Genomic DNA, 19957 nt, shown 5'->3' on the forward strand with positions numbered 1-19957 from the left:
GGTTTGCTAATTTGTACCTTAAAACCTGCCAAGGTCTAGCAGTCTAACCTATAAGGACAGCTTCACAGCTGCCTTAGCAGTAGACACGTACTTAGCCAATTTTTTCAGTATTACTACTTATAACAGTGAGAGTTCATTCTGTTTGGCAGTTAGTGACGGCACTGTTGATATAGGAACTGTCTTCTGGATTTACTCGTAAGATCGTTTGTTTGAACTTTAGTTCTTTAATATTAATTCGTAATTTTGACATATAACATTTTATCGTATCCTGACAGTGCAAGGTGAACAGCCTATAAACAATTACGGTATTTTTAATCGAATTTTGTTAATTAAGTGTTTTAAGCATTATTTTTGCTATTTACTCCTACGACAAATACAGTTCCTTTGGAATTTTGGTAGGTTATGTTTTTGTTTTATCAACTTCAAAACTTTCTGTAAGATCTGATTGCATAATATTTTATTTTTCTGCTATAAGTAAGGTGTGGTTGTGATTAACTGTAGTTCCTAACCTTCATGGCATCAGTTTTAAGATGAGAGAAGAGGTCATTATTAATAAGGAAAAAGTGGAGGAAAAATCTGTGTTATCATTAAGTCTTAAAGGAAAACTATGGAAATATCGTGGGGAAGGTAATGCTAATCTTGTCATTGCTTTACCTCAAGAAAGATTAATACTCAGACTCCATAAATGGGAAAGGGATAAAGAAATAACCCCACAAATAGAATGTGATGAGGAAGACAGGATATGGAGAGAAGTTTTATTTTGTAGGTCGGTTATGGTGCCACTGTTAGGTAATGCCTATATTCAGCCCCCAAGACCAGCTTGTTTAGATAATCAAGATTTGGTTGAGTTAGATAAAGCTTTACAACCTTTAAGACCAGTTTATCGTACACATAAAGGAATTAAATTTAGATATGGTACAATATATCCTGATTATGCATTACTTCCATCCGGTTTGAAGTCTAATAAAAATGATTTAATTTATAATAGCCATAAAATGCTGCCATTAAAAAGTATTGAAAATCAAAGCCATAATTTTGATGACTTGTCTTTAAAAGCCATGAAGAATGTTTTATATATACAAAGAAGAAACTGCTGTAAATATTTTGAAGAAGTTAGTGATGATGATGATGATGACTGTGATGATGATGATGATGGTGGTGGTGGTGGTGGTGATGATGATATATTTATAGAAAATAGTAAACATTTTAATAACGGTCTTGAAATACCATCAATAATTTGTGGTAAAACTGAAAAATCTTATCAGTATCTCTCACCATTTCATTTTTGTAGTAAAACAAGAGGTTCAAGAAGATTTAGTACTGGTAGTGATTTTAATTCTGTTTTATCATTTACCTCAAATCCATATGAAATATCAACTTCTGCACCTGTTTGTTCACAAACAATATTTGAACTAGATAATAGAAAAAATTCAGTATTCTGTGTAGAAATAAAACCAAAACAAGGATGGATTCCATTCATGGATCGATATAATCCAAAATGTACATTCTGTCTAAATCAGTATCTTAAATTATCAAAAGGATCAGTTGAAAAAATTAGTCAATATTGTCCATTAGATTTATTTTCTGGAAATGAATCTCGAATGAAAAGTGCTATAAAAAATTTATTAGCTACGCCTCAGAATAATTTAAAATTATTTAAAGATGGTGTTTTAGTTTATAGTGATGATATAAAAACAGATTTATTTCTTATTTTAAAAGAATTTTTCAAGACTTCTAAACACTTTACAGCTGATGATAATTTAGAAAAGCTTACTGATAAATTCTGCCATCTAGTATTTAATGCTTTGACAACAGATTTGACTGATAGTGAAAAATTACCTATAATTGAAGATGTATCTATTACATTTAAAGAAAAAGATATTAAACCTCGAGAAATTCCATCAAGTCCCATAATTACCTTTTCTACTCCAATTCTTGACTGGCATTCATGTGATTGGACATCACAGTTGTTACCATCTGACTGTATTTTAGATAGAATACTTAAAATACAACAACTTGAAAATTCTGGAGCAGATGCAGTTTATCGATTATACAAAACAAATTATCCACAAGAAACTGATTATGAATATGTTAGTAAACTCTGTGATCACCCAGAAGGAATTCTTAAATTAGATCCAGTACAGCGTTACCTTTTAGCAACAACTGCTAAAGATTGTTCAATATTAATAGCGTTTCAAAGAATTAGTAGTGATAATTGTAATATAATTCGGCGAACACATATAATGAAAGATGTGGATGGAATTAATTATGCATGGAATATTGGTATTTCAGATCTTGATCCGAAGCCACTTTCATGTATAAAAAAACATAGAATTCGAGATGCTGAGGTTATGTCATCATATATAAACTATTATAAAAATATAAAATAATGCTTTACATTTATAGACGACTGAAATATATATGTTATTTATTGTTTTAAAAATAATTTGTTGATATTGTATAGTCTGAAATGTGATGCTTAATGTATTATAATCTAAATTTTGATATTGTAATTACAATTGCAGTAGACTTTTATTGACAGATTTTATTAGCACTGATGATGTCACTTTATCAAGTATAATGATTATTAAGACTTGTCAGATTTAGAGAATAATTATTATTAATAGAATAATAGCACTATTTACTAAATAAGTACAAATAATAGTTCAATTGTATGTATAGGTTTTATTTTTTTCTTGTGCAGTGTAAAACCATGTCATTTTGTGATGGTGAATTTGTTGTATTATTTTGTGAATCATGAATTTTTTTCTTAAATTTAGATGTCTATGATTAAATGGAGACATAATTAATAACATTAATTCATTTTTATAAAACTATAACATCAGTGTTAGTAATGGTTTTTTTTAAGACTTATGGCTCAGTTCAATACTGTAAATTATTACTGAATTTTATTCTAATAAAAAACAATACTAGCGAGAAGGAACTGGCTATTAGATAACTCTTGGCCAAAGACGCTGTTTAATGCTGGTTAACTCTGTATTGTACAGGTCACACCAACCTTCATGGAGATGACCATGCATTGATAAAATTGTGCAAAACAGTGATCGCATAATTAAGTCATTTACACAATGACAAAGTAATTTTATTTAGTAAACAATAAAAGGAAGTCTGTTAAATGTAAGTCTACTGTATAAGCCCTTGAAAACAGAGTAATGTTGTGTTGTATTTGTTTTAAATTAATATTTTAATGAAAAATGATACCCTTAAAATTATTTTTTGTAGTTTTTTTAAATCTATTTTTATGTAAAGAAAAGAGACAACTTCCTTATTTATATTAAATAAGTATGTTCAGTTTTATTATTATTATTATTTTGTATATTAGTGCTTTTTAGATGACATCCAAAGATAACAAAAATATATTTATTGGAGGAATACATTTAATGATTGAGTTTTACAAAATAAAATAAGAAAAAGTGAGTAACTGTATAAAAGTACATGACACTTTGGTATTATCGTTAAAGACCTTTTTTTTTAGTAATTACAAAATTTTATCAGGGTATTCATTTTAAAAACGTTTTGATTATTCTCAGAAAATACAAGTTATCATTTACTCATCATTTCGTAATTCTAGAATTTTCTAGAAATCTCAAAATTTTATTAAATAATATGAAAACAGATTTATATATTATAAATTTTGTTCACTAGCTCTTAAAATAATGCCTCATTATACATTAAATTAATTTTTTTTCTATAACTTTTTTCACCGTATCACTTTTTCATAGTACTACAATTTTTTTGCCGGTTTTACTGCATTACATAACTAGTAATAATATAATTTATGTATTTTAAGATAGGGCATGATGGTTTAATCAGTACCTGATATTTTGAGAAATTTCCTATTTTATAACAAAACAAAAAATTTAACTTATAACTTAATTGTATAATATTAATGAAAAAATAAATAAAATGTGTTAAAAATTTAAAAATAATAAAATACACTTAATTTTCAGTCAGATATTATATTTTAATAAAACTAGGGTTCATTGCATTTCATTGAAAGAATGCATAAATATTTAATTACATTTTACTACAGAATAATTTTTAAGATTATTATTAATTATGCTTGAAAAAATTATTGTTTGAAATAATACAAAAGTTCCAGATTTATTTATTTTTATTATATCTTGTTATGTATTTCTATTGAGAAAATAATCAAACATTTAACAGAATTTATTATTGAAAACTGTTTAAATCAGGCTGGAAAACAGAAAAAAAAAGTTTTAAATAAATTCATGAGTATAATTTATACATAGCTGTTGATGATCACTCTTTAAATAAAAAATACAGTATTTGCTTAGGTATATGATTATTAGAATAGAATAAATCTGATAATGCTTAAATATTTATATTAAAATAAAAAGCCAGCAGTTAAATTATATAATTTTCTAACAATTAAAAAAGAAAACATGCAGTTACCCCTTTTTTAGTTTTTATTTAATGTAAATGATTATTGAGCATATTTTTGTGGTTATTAATTTACGATTATTGAAATTTAAAAAACTTCATAGAATAAATTTTTTATCCATGAATCTGACTGACTAATATTATGTGGTGGAAGAATATTGTAGAGTGCACAATTTTTTTTCTTTTTATTTAGCTCACTTAATGAACCAAACATTGTTTATGGTTGTTTTTGAGATAGTAAGGAAGTGTTCATTACCCTGTAACTGTTAATAGAGAATATCTCTTTAAAACCACCTATGCTTTGTTTAAGAGCTGATAGTGGTATTATTTATATCAAACCAATCTATGAGTGAGAGACTAAAAATCTATGTAAATAAAATATTTAAATCAAATGTAATTAAAGCATATAATGTATTGTGTTAAATCTGAAGTTGTAGAATTAGAATGAAAATATAATTACAATGTTGCCAATCACAGATTTTTTAATGCTTGTATTTTATAATGAAATATTACTAAATGTAATTCTTTTAATAATAAATGCAGTGCACTATATAACTGTACTAAACACAATGATTTTCACTATGTGATCTACAAATAAATTCTTAATTTGTGTTAGAGCATGACCTATGCTAAATAGTAAATCATAAGTAAAAATTAATTTGAATTAATCTATTAAAAGTTTAGGACTGTTAGTTGTTTACCTGATCAGACTAAGGAAAACAGCTTTTTTTGTTCACAGAGGTGGAGGAGTACCATTTACATACTAAGTGTCGACAAGTTAGACAAGATATTATTTATGCATATTTATTTATTTATTTATTTGTGATATTATTTGTGCCTGCGCCCTACCAACTAAACCTCTACCCCTGGATTCTCTCTCCCTCTTCTGGAACTGCTTATATGGCATTACTTCTGAAGGGGGATGATGTCATCAGGCACAGTATCCAGAGTGCCCATGGCTTCATTGCACAAGATAATCCCCATGTGTTCGGTGGACCCTCCAGGCACTCGGCTGTGACCCTGTCCGGTTGCACACCCTCCGATGTCTCCTTCCCCTATGGGATTCTTCTTCTGCTTTCAGTTTCGCCTTCAACTTCCTAGCAAAATTTTCCACGGCTTCCCAGCCATCCACTCCATTAATCAGGATCCACTGGGTGTCTTTGGGCTGGAACAAGGTCTCTCATCCAAGTGCATTAAGCATTACCATGCGATCTTCTATAAATCGTGTACACTAGAAAAATACGTGCGTAGGAGTATGTACTCCTATGTGTATTATCCTATACGTGTACACTGGATAGAGGAAAACTATCCCGCACTTATCAGCTGTCAGTGCAATGCAAATTAAATCAGAAAAGATAAGATCTAAAGCCCCCCATGGCCTGCCAAGAACTGTGTAAAGCTGTATCCCAGTGAGCCATGGAGCCTCCCACACCATGCTCTTACATCTCTGATGGGCCGGTGTGTCCGCCGGCCCTTTGTGCACCAGTCCCATCTTTCATGCCATTCTATCATAAGCTCGTCCTTGATTTCCTGGGTTTTTGTTTTCTTGTCAGGTGGTGGCAAAGTCCTCTGTTCCCTAAGTTTCTTCTGTATAAGTATCTGCAGATCTATCGGCATGCCCCCAACCAGTCCTTCTGCAGCTTCCCTGGATACTGTTCGATATGCCAATATCATTCTCAAACAGCATCTTCGGTGAATAGACTCCAGCTTGCGTCTATATATTCCATATTTCATTACTCCAACACAGAGTTTCACACCGTACAATAATGTGGAGTATGCAGCTCCCACAAGCAATCTCCTGCGCTGCTGAGCTGGTCCGCCAGTGTTTGGAAGGAGTAAAGAAAACGAGTTGTATTTAAAAGTAAAAAGCAGTATTCACTTAAAAAAAATCTTACATTGTGGAAAATCACTATTATTTTTTTACCAGTTAAAAAGTAATATAAAGATTTGTTTCCTGAAGGAGTGTTGCTTTAACAGTAATGTTTGATATTTTTTTTTTGTCAACAGGTAAATCAAGATATTAATTTATTTGTACGCTAATGTTAGAAAAGATTGATTTAATTTGAGAATGAAATTATTAATGGGGAAAATGTAGTGGAAGTAAAAAATTGAAGTATAAAATAATAAAATTATACAATAAAGTGTGATTATTTTTATAGAAAAATATAATTAGTTAATTCAATACCAGCCCAGAAATGAACTCTACTATTAATTTGTTATATATTTTTTTCAAATCAAATTGATATGAAAATATGTTAACAAAATCTAACTCAATCTGAAAACATTAAAATAGAATTGATGTGCTATATTTTAAATCAGTTATTGTAATGATTTAAAATTGATTCCCAATGACATTTTGCTAAGAAAAAACTTGTTCTAACTGTAGAATTTATAATATTTATAATTTACTGGTATAATTTAATATAAATCATTTTATTTTTATTTCCCTTTCATACCAGTTTGTTATTTTTTTAAATTACAAGTTAGACCTTGAAAAAAGTGTAATTTAAACAAAATGATTTGTTTGATTATAAGCATATTAATGGTTTTTTTTTTATTTAATTTTTTTTACAGTTAAATTTTGTATTATACTGTGTCTTTAACTGTTAATTTTAATTTATATCAATTTTGTATAAAAGGGTTTGTTATATTTGTGTGTTCATTTTTAAATATGTTATATAATTTATTGTGCTTTTAATTTGATTCCAAGCCAGTATGATTTTTACCTTAAAATATTTTTGTAATTATTGGATATTTACAACATAAAGTAATTGTATGTATTAAAAATCTTTTGTAGACCTATTGTCAGTTATTTGAAAGAATTACATAATTTTTTTTCATGACCACAGTTCATGTATACCTGATTATTATAAAACATCATGTGCAGCTTTTCCACAACTTTGTTTTTGTATAGCAACTGATTTTGTATATATTTTTGTATTTTACAATATCATATACAATTATGTTTGGTTTGGTCAGCTCTTCTCATCACTAATAATAATAAAAATAAAAATGTCATTATTTTTACAAAAACTTCATTTTGTTGTATCTTAACTGGACAAACGAAAAGAATTTTTACTGAATTGTAATTCATTGAATTACTGTTTGTGGATGAATATGTTTAATTTCGTTTAGTCTGTCTTTTAGTATTCAACCATCAGTTTGCCAGTTTAAATTCTCCTGGTTTTGATTAACCAAAAGATTTAGAATCTGATATAATTCTAATTATTATAAAAAGCATTTTATAATAATTAAACGTTAATGTTATGTATTTTTTAATAATAATATATAATCCTAAGAATTTAGGATCATATGACTTTTGAGAATAAAATAATTATTTTAATTTATTTGTTAAATTAACAAATAACTAATAATCCTTAGATGTAATTATAACTTTCTTTGTCCCTCTTTAATTTTCACTAAAACGAGTGAAACAAACAGTAATTTTTTTTTTAAACCAAAAGTAGCAGTTTTTAATCTGTTTTATTTTGTGACCAGAAGGTTAAAATTTAACTTAAAAGTTTGCTTTGACATATTTAAATTAAATTAAATTTGATTACAAATTTGTGTGTATATTTTTTTGCTGTTTTTATGAACACAATTTTTTTATTCCATAACCAGAGAGTGCCATAACCATCTCAATTAGATTAGAAATGTTGACAACTCCTAATAATAATAATAATAATAATAATAATAATAAAAAACCAGACCTGTGGAGATATAGAGACTCCTATTCAAGAATACTACATTCCTAAGAATTATGTGTTTTGCAGTCTTAGAGACTGATTATAGATCAAACATTAGATATCACCTTAGAGCAGACTTTTCTCAAATAGCTTGACTCAACCAGTTGTCCATTTGGTACTTGTATAATGTTTTTCCCAGACTGTTTTGATTAATTATGATAATTACTGTTATTAATATTGTAACTAATCTAAGAACTGATATTCTTATTACATTAAAGCGAATTGCTCATACAGGTTGAGAGCTTACAAATGAATGAAATACTCCTTTCAAAGTGTAAGCCCTATTAATTCTCTTATTGCCTTACATGCTTTGATATCCCGTCGTCATTCAATGCAACTATGATTTATCATGGGCAAGGAGAGTATGCAAAGGTTGATAGTATTACTATACCAGTTAAGAAATAAACCAATCTTACCTAAGTGCTTCATGCATGATTGATGATTGAGGGTTTTGTGATTAATAAGGGAAATATTTATTAAGTACCAAAATTGTATTTATTTTTCAACATTATTTTCCAACATACTTTGATCAAAAATATTCTAAAGGCATTGTACCAATTGATTTCTCTTAAGGTATGTGAAATATTCAATTATAGTAGTATGTAATACTTAATTATTATCAAAATTTATTTTTCATCTGTCATTGTAGCCTTTTTTTTTTAGTGGGGAATAGATGATATCTTTCATGTAGATATTGATTTGATTTTAATTTCAGTTTACCATTGGATTTAAGTCTTGAAATTTTAGATTATTGATGTGGGGAAAATGGATTTCCTTTTTAACAAGATGAGATTGTATTTTGTGCATCAGAATACTATGCTCATAATTTTTCTTGCAAATTGTGCTAATTTTCTCTTCTTTAAAGCAGGTTCTGTCTTTCTTATTTATCATTTTAAATGCTCTTTCATCTTAGAGATACAATGATGGAACCAGGGCTTACAAACAGTTGTATTCTATTGTATTGAGTTGAATTAGGAAGATTGTCTTTACCGATGAGCACCTCAGTTTCAGTCATTTTGTGTAACATAACTAAAACGTAATAATTTTTACTTGCATAAATTAACTATGATGAAAATAATTAACATGCATAATTTTTTCATATGCACAATTTATTTTGTATAACCAAGTAGTTATGATTTCTACACTGAAATTCTGTTATATAACATTGCACCGATCTCCATGGTAGAGTGGTAGGATCTCTGCCTGTCATGTGGAGGTTCTGTGTTCAGTTCCAAGTAAGGTATGGCCTTTTTCATCTGCTAAAAAATGTATAATTATCTGTCAGTAATTGCTATTGGGCATCAACCTTTTGTTGTTGTGTAAAATAAATAAATAATTTATAATATCAGATTGAATTCCAATAGCCTATCAGAATATTAATGATAGAAATATTCGTTCACATAATTTATAAAGTTGCATAGGCAAATGTATAGATTTTATACATGCTATTTTTTTTTTTTAAATTAGTTTTCTTTTTTTGAAATAGGCTAAAAATTATAAATCTTGAAAAGCAAGATTATTTCTGCTGGTTTTTCTGAATAATTTTTTTTTTTGTGACTGATCATGATTACATTAATACGGATTTTATATATGTATTTATATAACTATTTTATTTTTTTGGTTTTATATTCAACAAAGAAAACATGGTACCAATATATTTTTTGAAGTGACAGATGTGATTTATCAAGTAATTTTTTATTATTTTTGAGCCGGATCAACTGTTAAGGTTGTTAGTGACTAAGTTGACGTTGAATTATTGTCAGTTTTACAAATCCTAGCTGGGGATTGAACCTGCACTCTTCAATGTAGCATGTAAGCATGTTAGCACTTGGGCCATTGAGATGGCTTTAAATAATACTATTTGTTGAATTTGTTTTGTTGAACTGTAAATATTTAAATAATAACACTGTTATATGAATGATGTAGTTAGATCCATAATAATGTTTTTAAATAAAATAAAATTTTTAAATTTGTTAATGTTGAATGAAAGAAAATAAATTAATTTTTACGGATCAAAAATATAAATTGAATTAAAATAGTCATAATTCATAAACCATAAATTGGAAACAATGGAATTAACATCTGTTTTCCTGTCTGTGGCAGATTAAATTCCATCTGTGTAGATACAAATAAAAATGTAGTTTGTCTGTTGATAGAATTTAATTAAAAATATTGCTTTCCATTCTGGTTAGTAATGACATTTTTTTTTAAAATTATTACTTAAATATCATAAATGAAATTTGAAATATTAAAGTTATTTACAGCATTTTTAATTATCTGGTGGTTGTTATCATTAACCAGATGTGTTGTTGCTTTTTCATTGTGATTCCAAATTAAGTTGGAAACATACTTAAATTTTGGTCTAAATTTGACAGGCACATTAGATCTGATACCCCTTGGCCACATCATAAATATATGTTTTCTAACATATTTGAGAAACTGCCAGATATAAGTTTTGTTAAAACTGCACTATAGTAACAACAGCCCTACTACCTTCATATGAAAAAAACTGTGTAAAATTTAGTTATTTTCTTCTCCAAATTGATTTTACAAAACTTTATTTTTTTTGAACTGTTGAAGAATTTGAATAACATATTTGAAAAAAGAGTTATACAAGTAAATAAATAAATAAAAATTCTATTTAGATCCTCTAAATTTTCAAATGTTACTTAATTGATTCTGTCAGGAATGGACAGGTACGAGGGTCATTCAGTAATTAAACAGCAAATAGCTGTACAGCAAAAATGGTTTATTAAATAAATACAATTTTTTTGTGTAACTTTTCCTTGTAATCCACATCAACTTCTGTGTACTTGTCTCAACTTTTTACAAGTCTTCTTATTCCCTCAGCGATAAATTCTTTACCTTGGTCTTGAAATCAGTTTTGTACATTTTTCTTTACGTCTCTGTTGTTGTTGAACTTTATGCCACGCAAAGCTTCTTTCATCGGACCAAACAGATAAAAATCTGAAGGGGCAAGGTCAGGACTGTAAGGAGAATGAGGTAGGAGCTCCCAACCCACTTTCAATAGTTTCCAGCATCAGTTGTGCTGTATAAGGTTGAGTGTTGGCTTTAAGAAAAAGCTCGCCTTTCCTCTGCCATTTCAGACATTTCTTCTTCAATGCGGGCTTGACTTTGTTCTGAATCATAGCTGAATGGCATAGGCTTTTGTTAGTGCATTACTCCTTCAAATAATCACAGAAAATCAGACCATGGGCACTGCAAAAGATGGTTACCATGGCCTTACCAACTGATGGTTGGGTTTTGAATTTCTTACAGACAGGTGATTCAGGGTGTTTCCACTGCATGCTCTGACACTTGGGCTCTGGCTCAAAAAGATGTATCCAAGTTTCATCACAGTTAAAATCCTATCCAAAAATGCCTCACTTTTGTTATTGAAACGATTTGTGAGTTATTTGCAAATGTGAAATCTCTCGGCTTTGTAATGAACAGTAAATTCTCTGGGAACTCACCTTGCACAAGTCTTAACGGTAGTTCAGTTTGTTTTGAGTGATGGAATGAATTGTGCCAACACTTACTCAACTTTTTTCAGCAATTTTTTCAACTGTAAGTCGTTGGCCTTCTTGGATAAAGGAATCGATATGAGAATCTTTTGAGTCGAGGTCGACACTGTTACTGGCCGCCTGGAGCGATGCTCATCGGTTACACTTTTATGGCCACTTTTAAACTTTTCCACCCACGTGTAAAAACTCTCACGGTTCATGCAACTACTGCTGTATTGTTTGATCATCAGAGAAAGTACTTCAAAAGTACTTTCTTCAAGTGGACACGCCATCATAACTAAGACTTTAAGGATTATGTTTACATAAATATTAATCAAACGGCTGACTAACACTCTTCGCAAGGTTGCCAACTAACACACAAAAATTTAATTTGTCTGCATTAAGCGTTTCCTTCACCAAAAATGTTGGTCTGTTTAATTATTGAATGACCCTTGTATAAAAAAAAACAAAAGGTATAATCCAGCATTTGCTTAGAATGGTTAATGAAAACAATAAACAGAGCAGTATCATAGTATAAAATAATTATTATTAATTTAAAAAAAAAATTAATAACATAATAATAATTATTTTATAAAATAATAATGCAACAATTTTATGATAACTAATTAACAATTAATTAAAATCAGTGCTAAATAAAACTAAAAGTTAAAAAGTTAGAAAGTTTGAAGACATTTGAAAAATATTCAGTTCCCTAAATCTTTAAGAGCACTTGGAGGCCCAAATATACTTGATAGGCAGCTCAACAATTTGACTTAATACATATTAGTACATTAACATAAAAGATAGGAAGGTTGACTGTAACATAGATTTGTTTGTTAATTTTAAACAGCCTATTTATTTAATTGTAGCTATTATGAAATTCCATAAAATGTTAAAAATTAAGTAAATGTCTTCTTGAATATTACATTTTTTAATTATTTAGATTTAAGTGCATATATTATTACAATCTTTTAATACAAATCTAATAGTTTGTTTTGTGTTTATTACATTTATGAAGTATGCAAACTTTTGTACATCTGTGAAACAGTTTGCTACCAGTCTAAAGAATTTTTTTTGACTTAATAATAAGTTAAGATCAGTAGTTTATCTTTGTCTTATTTTATTGCATGTTAGATAGAGAATTTTTTTGGGGATCCCATATTATTTTTGCATTATACATGTAGGAACTAAATTATTTGTAAAGGTATAAAATATTCTAACCAGTGGCTTGTAGCAAATTATTGAAAAATAAAAACCATATTATATTTGATCTTTAAACTACAGCCGTTCATAGATTTAAAGTGTAAATAATTTGTACATCCCATAACAATAATAATTGTTAGCAATCTTACATGAGTCTCTCCTGAAAATGACAGAGATATTCTCAGTATTAACAAACATTCCATATCAGACATACTAAAAGAAAATGAGGACTGATGTGATACCTTGTCACTTAGCTCAACATACCGGCATGTATGTAACCTGTCAAAATGTATATGATATTCAGCTCTGAAAAATGATACTTTCACTCTTTTATATTTGAAAGATAGGTATAGTTCACAGGGGTTGGGTGTAAACAATATCATTACTCTTAGAGAAAAAAGTCTGACTATTGCTACTTCTATCTGTGTTGTTTTATGTCCATCTTAGCTAAAAGAAAGATTGAAGATATTGTTAACCAACAGATTAATGTATATTTCTCTGGAAATAATTATGTACATTGAGTGACTGTTCTTATTTTGGAAAGTATTTAAGCTTTTAATCAATTTTATGAAATTTATAACTAAATATTTAGATTTTACAAGTAAAAGGAAGAAGAAATGCAGTATCTGATTGCAGGATTCTTCAGCTCTTAATGGCATATGAGTTTCACAACTACTAAATAATATTTTTGTTAAAATTTTTTTAGTTTACTTTGTCACTTAAAAATAGTTTGATGAAAAGTTTGAAAAATACCTTTTTCATGAAAATTAAAAAATGTGTTAATCTTTATTAATATTCAAACAATATTTATAATTTAATTTCTATTACAGATTTTTTTCTTTTACTTTTTCATTTTCAAACTATTTTAATAAGTAATTAAATTTAAATTTGTTAAGTTTTTATAATTTCATTACTATTTTTAATTATCTTAAATATTTTCTTACATTATGCTGTTATGAAACCCTGTTATATAATTGTGTACATATATTATTTAACCCACAACATCTAACTTGAGTTTCATATAATTTTCGATTATTCAGATTAGATAAAATAACAGCCTACCATCATATTAATGTTACTGTTTTCAAATTGTCATATATCCATTATTGTTTACATATTTGAAATAAATTGTTTTGTCTCTGGTATATTTGAGTAAGAAAAAAGAATTATCATTCTATAGTATGATTTTTTTACCATAAAATACGACATGGAAAAATATATTAGATTTTCATTAATTCACATTTGGTATAAACTGTAAGCCTCATATTTTTTGAATTATTTGAGTTGATTATTGGTTTTTTTTTAAGTAGATGTAAAAATTGTATGTAAATCACTGAATTTAATTGTTGGAAAGAGTGAATCAGTAACATTCAAAAAATTGTAAAATTAGTAGTAACTTATCCAATGGAAAGACCAGGAAGGAATTTAATTTTTTCCTTGATATAATTGTGTAATATATATATATATATATATATATATATATATATACAAATAAATGCATGTAGTGTAGTATTTATGTTAGTCTAATAATATATAGAAAATTTTAATTGTAATGATTGTACTTTATCATCAGCACTATTTATTCATAATAATTTTTTTGTAATAAAATATTCATTAAAAAATAAGTTGAAATACAAGTAGTTTTAATATACAAATAAAATAATAAATTTTGTAGCAGAAATTAGATACTGTTGAATTAAAAATAAATAGTTAATTTGATGAATAGTACAAAGACAAAAAGACTGTGATGATTTTATGTTTTATGACAGAAATATAAATTATGTTATTTTTTCTTTTTTTTATACTGTTAATAATTAATTTGTTGACTGACGTCTTTTGAACTTACTTTATCGTCATCAGCATTTTTTTTTTTCTCGTTAAATTTAAAAAACATTATTATGTATTATGACTGTAATTTATTTCCTTTTGTCCTTGTTTTTCTGAAGTCAATGATTGTTACGTATTTTACATGGTTATATATATATACTGCAGTTATTTATTAAATGATTAATTTGCTGTTTTAACATATTAGTTGCTTACTCGTACACATATTTTTGTTTTAATTTATTTTATTAAAGATCGTAAGAATTAAAAATAATGAAAAAAAAAACTTGAATCTTTTTATCTGTTAATATGGGCACCATTATCTTAAGATAGTGGCGTCTTAATTATCTATTATGTCCTTTCAGTTAAGTTATCTATTTAACGAAACAAGCTGAATATTGTCTCATATGTATGTTTTCAATCTGCAGATAAACTAAAAAAAAAATTGCACTATTTTAATTATTTTCTCAGTTTTGATGTATTTAATTATATTATACATGTAATGTAATAATACACACAGATGTTTTAAAATTATATTTCTAAAGATGCTAATCAAAATTCTTCTTTTTTTTTTTGTCTTCAGTCATTTGACTGGTTTGATGCAGCTCTCCAAGATTCCCTATCTAGTGCTAGTTGTTTCATTTCGGTATACCTCCTACATTCTACATCCCTAATAGTTTGTTTTTCATATTCCAAACGTGGCCTGCCTACACAATTTTTTCCTTCTACCGTCCTTCCAATATTAAAGCGACTATTCCAGGATGCCTTAGTATGTGGCCTATAAGTCCGTCTCTTCTTTTAACTATATTTTTCCAAATGCTTCTTTCTTCATCTATTTGCCACAACGCCTCTTCATTTGTCACTTTATCCACCCATCTGATTTTTAACATTCTCCTATAGCACCACATTTCAAAAGCTTCTAATCTTTTCTTCTCAGATACTCCGATCGTCCAAGTTTCACTTCCATATAAAGCGACACTTTATATGGAACGTATATGGAGTATGGAAGTATATGGAAGACACATATACTTTCAAAAATCTTTTCCTGACGTTTAAATTAATTTTTGATATAAACAAATTATATTTCTGACTGAAGGCTCGTTTCGCTTGTGCTATTCAGCATTTTATATTGCTCCTGCTTCGTCCATCTTTAATAATTCTACTTCCCAAATAACAAAATTCTTCCACCTCCATAATCTTTTCTCCTCCTATCTTCACATTCAGTGGTCCTTCTTTGTTATTTCTACTACATTTCATTACTTTTGTTTTGTTCTTGTTTATTTTCATGCGATAGTTCTTGCGTAGGACTTCATCTATGCCATTCATTGTTTCTTCTAAATGCTCTTTACTCTCAGCTAGAATTACTATATCATCAGCAAATCGTAGCATCTTTATCTTTTCACCTTGTACTGTTACTCCGAATCTAAATTGTTCTTTAACATCATTAACTGCTTCCATGTAAAGATTAAAAAGTAACTGTGATAGGGAACATCCTTGTCGGACTCCCTTTCTTATTACGGCTTCTTTCTTATGTTCTTCAATTATTACTGTTGCTGTTTGGTTCCTATAAATGTTAGCAATTGATCTTCTATCTCTGTATTTAACCCTAATTTTTTTTAAATGCTGAACATTTTATTCCAGTCTACGTTATCGAATGCCTTTTCTAGGTCTATAGTTACAACGACCTACCAAAAATAGAAAAAAAAACCTGTCTTCTTTTATTAGCTTATTTTTACAATGAATCATTTCTTTCTTTTTCTGTTTAGTGTCAGGAACCACTGTAAGGTATTTTTTCAGAGGATGATATGTTTGAATGTAAATGAAGTATAGTCTTGTACAATCTCAGGTCATTGTAAATGACAATGAGCCATTTACTGCGCCTATTTCTTTTTACCATATCATAAAAAAATGAGTACAACTTTTAATTTTGTTACCTTAAAAGATTGATATGAACACTGCTTATAGAACACTTTTCAGATTATTCATCCGTGACGGTACTGACACTATCGCCTTATAAAATTTCACTTCAGTCTGTTACACGTTTCATTTCAGATGGCCACAGTCACAACTAGGATCTCTTCCAAATCCCTGTTTTATCATGCTGTCCTTCACATTTGGTGCATATCCAGTTCAAGTAAACTCATTCCTTGTAGCACATATCAAAATTTCAAATTTATAATGTTCTAATTTCATATTATCAGTGTACATTTTCAAATCAAGCCAAATTTTACATCATCAAAACCTGAATTCTACTCTAAAATATTGTTTGGTCAATTTAAAAAAAAAATTAATCAGTATATTTTTGTAGTAAATACTATATTTTTATCCCCTGTGTGAATTTTCTTATTCTAAATATAAAAAAACAGTATTTTACAAGGGGCACTCAAAAGATTATCTACCTTAGAAAGAATGGTGGTGGAGAAGTAATGTCATTTTTATTTTTCAATCTAGGTCCCTTACACTTCCACACACTTGCTCCATTTAGGCTGCTCAGAGGTTATACCAAAGTAAAAAAAAAATTATAAAAAATATAATATTTAAATATAAGATAAAATTTTTATCTTGCTCCTCAAATTACTTTGAAACGGCTGCTTTCAATTCATCATCGTTGTGAAAATGTCTGCCTCGAAGGTTTTTCTTGAGGTATCTGAACAGGAAAAAATCTCAGGGCCAGGTTCAGACTGTAGGGAGAGTGAGGAAGTTCTTGAAATCCACACTCCCTCAAAGTTTGCTTTGCAATGTGTGATGAGTGAACTGGAGCACTGACATGCAAAAGCAAGACACCTTTGGTTAGCTTCCCTCGCCGTTTTTCCTTTATTGCTGCCCTTAGCGTCTCAAGATACTCAGCATAAACATTACCAGTGATAGTCTGCTTGTGCTCTATGTATTCAGTCAACAAAATTCCCTCACTATCCCAAAAAAAATTGTGGCCATGATCTTTCCAGCCAATGGCTGGGTCTAGAATTTTTTGGGTGTTGGGGATTCTTTGTGTTTCCACTGCATGGATGTTTGTTTGGTCTCAGGATCCCAGTAGTGAACCCATGTTTCATCACCAGTCCTGCTGAAAACAGGTTTTGATGTATTGATAAACCTGTTGAAAAATCCGTAAGATTCCTTTCACACAGCTACAAGTTCTCTGTACTTAACTGCGCACAATATTGCTTCTGATGTGGTGTAAGGTTTCGTGGGACCGATCGGGAATTGACTTTTATCATGTGTAAATGGTTATGAAGTATTGTTATAATGGTTCCTTCAGACACCTCACATTCTGTAGCAAGTATTGCAATCCTAACACGCCTGTCTTCCATAACCAATCTGTTCACTTTCTGTCAGATGTCGGGTGTGGTTGCTTCCACAAATCTTCTGCTGCGGGGATCATCTTCAATTAATTCCCTGTACCACTTAAATTGTTTGATCCAGAATGTCACTTGGTATTGTAAAGGCGCATTATTTCTCCAAATCTATTGCCAAAGCCATAAGGTTACTAACTTCAGAGGACTACTGCATCAACACTTGTAAAAGAAATTCAATCACAATTACATCATAGTACACACATTCTGTGAACTGCATATAGGTATCAAACGTATTGCAATATGTAACTCACAACACCCCTAGGCAGTTAAGAGTGCTCCTCATATATCAGATAAACTACTGCAGTACTAGTGATTTATACATATCTCTCAATTATCTGGAAGCAATTTCTGACAATTATGTAATAAAAATTGCTGAATTTCTAAAATTGAGTTATATGAGTTTGATAAAATTATGTATTATTTATTTATGTTTAGAAACAATTTAAAAAAAGTATACAAATTGTTTGTAATTTTTATTTAGGATGAATAGGAATATGAGGTATTAAAGTTTGATATCAAAATTTAGGGCAGACCAGGTATGATATATTGAGTAAATATTATTGATAATTCTGTGAACAGTAGACCTTTCTCATTTTGTATTGAACATAATGAACTATACTGCGAATTGCTAAACTGAGAATTAAAATGAAGCACTAAATAGAGTTGTAAATTGTAATTGGTTGTGCAAGATTTAACCAGTGCCAAAAATTAGCTGTATCATAAACTCTGCTTTTAGTGACACCAGACAACACCAACTAATGATTGTGAAGGAGGTACTTCCACTATGTGCCCTTAGTTTTTTATTTTTTGCAACTTATATGTTTATGTATATACTTATATACATAATATTAATTTTTTGTAACTTATATACACTCCTGAGAGGAGAACTATAAAAAATAAAGATAATTGAAAACCAATGTAAGTTAAGTATTTGATAATGCTTTGAAAAAGGTTCATCCTGCCATACCATACAGTGTATAAAAAATATTTTACCTTTAATAGTAGGAGAACAGTCTTGGAGGCAAATATTTCACTTAAAAATTGAGTAAAATGTAATTGGTGAAGTATATAACATATAGCTGATATGAGACAAGCTGGAATCTGTGCCCAGCTCTAATATCAGGAATAAGTCATGTAGTTGGCTAGAAATGAAAACTTCTCCTCTTCTGTATCTTTTCATTTTCCTTGCCTGAGAAAAATATTAGTCACCATTTTAAAATGGAACATTCCTTGAGAAGCAGTTAAAAAAAGTATATACTTTGGTTGGTCAGTGAAGGAATAGAAAAAAAAATTTGAAGCTATTTAACTTAATTACAAAAAAAAAAATTATCATTAAATCTTGTAAAACTTTAAACAGATTCAACTACTGCAGTCTAGAATTTATAAATGTTATATTTAAAAGTCTAAAATCTAAATTTTATTTTCATTTGTATAATTGTAAAGGGATTTTTTTTTGTTTACAGCTACATTGGTCAAATTTCATTATAATGACATAATTGCAGACAAGTTTTAGGCATTGCAAAATGGTAATTTTAAAAATATTCAAGTTCATTAGTGATTATAAAATATATATATATATATATATATATATATATTGCCTTAATGTATTAACAAAGGATAAACATTGTTTGCTTGACTATCCATCATTTTCTTTCAACTTTTCATTGTCAATTATTATATGTATTTTGAAAGGAATTACTGCATGGGTAATATCTAGAAAAGCAGTTCCCTTACTAGTAATATAATTTAACTCGAAAAAACGTTTTTTATAAGTACTTTTTATTCTAAAAAGAAAAGTCATTGATCTCCATCCAAGTAGTGGTGTGTTTTTAAACACAGGCAGTGTTTTCACATAATTGGATTGCGATTAATGTGTTAAATCTGTTTTTAACAAATTTACTCC

General features: G+C 28.6%; 1 protein-coding gene and 1 long non-coding RNA gene across 2 annotated transcripts in view; both read left to right on the forward strand.

Annotated features, from left to right (window-relative positions):
- The first annotated feature begins 64 nt into the window (after positions 1-64).
- The window catches only part of LOC142327898 (uncharacterized), a 47967-nt gene continuing 28074 nt past the window's right edge, over positions 65-19957 (forward strand). The window contains exon 1 of the long non-coding RNA XR_012757118.1: positions 65-395. This is a non-coding gene — a long non-coding RNA (uncharacterized LOC142327898). The remainder of the gene's footprint in view (positions 396-19957) is intronic.
- On the forward strand, positions 389-2612 carry Ipk1 (Inositol phosphate kinase 1). Its single transcript, XM_075371253.1, has one exon. The coding sequence runs from the start codon at positions 531-533 to the stop codon at positions 2388-2390; it is 1860 nt and encodes a 619-aa protein (XP_075227368.1). The 5' UTR covers positions 389-530; the 3' UTR covers positions 2391-2612.

The sequence above is a fragment of the Lycorma delicatula genome, chromosome 7, assembly GCF_047948215.1.
Source record: "Lycorma delicatula isolate Av1 chromosome 7, ASM4794821v1, whole genome shotgun sequence".
Lineage (NCBI taxonomy): Eukaryota > Metazoa > Arthropoda > Insecta > Hemiptera > Fulgoridae > Lycorma > Lycorma delicatula.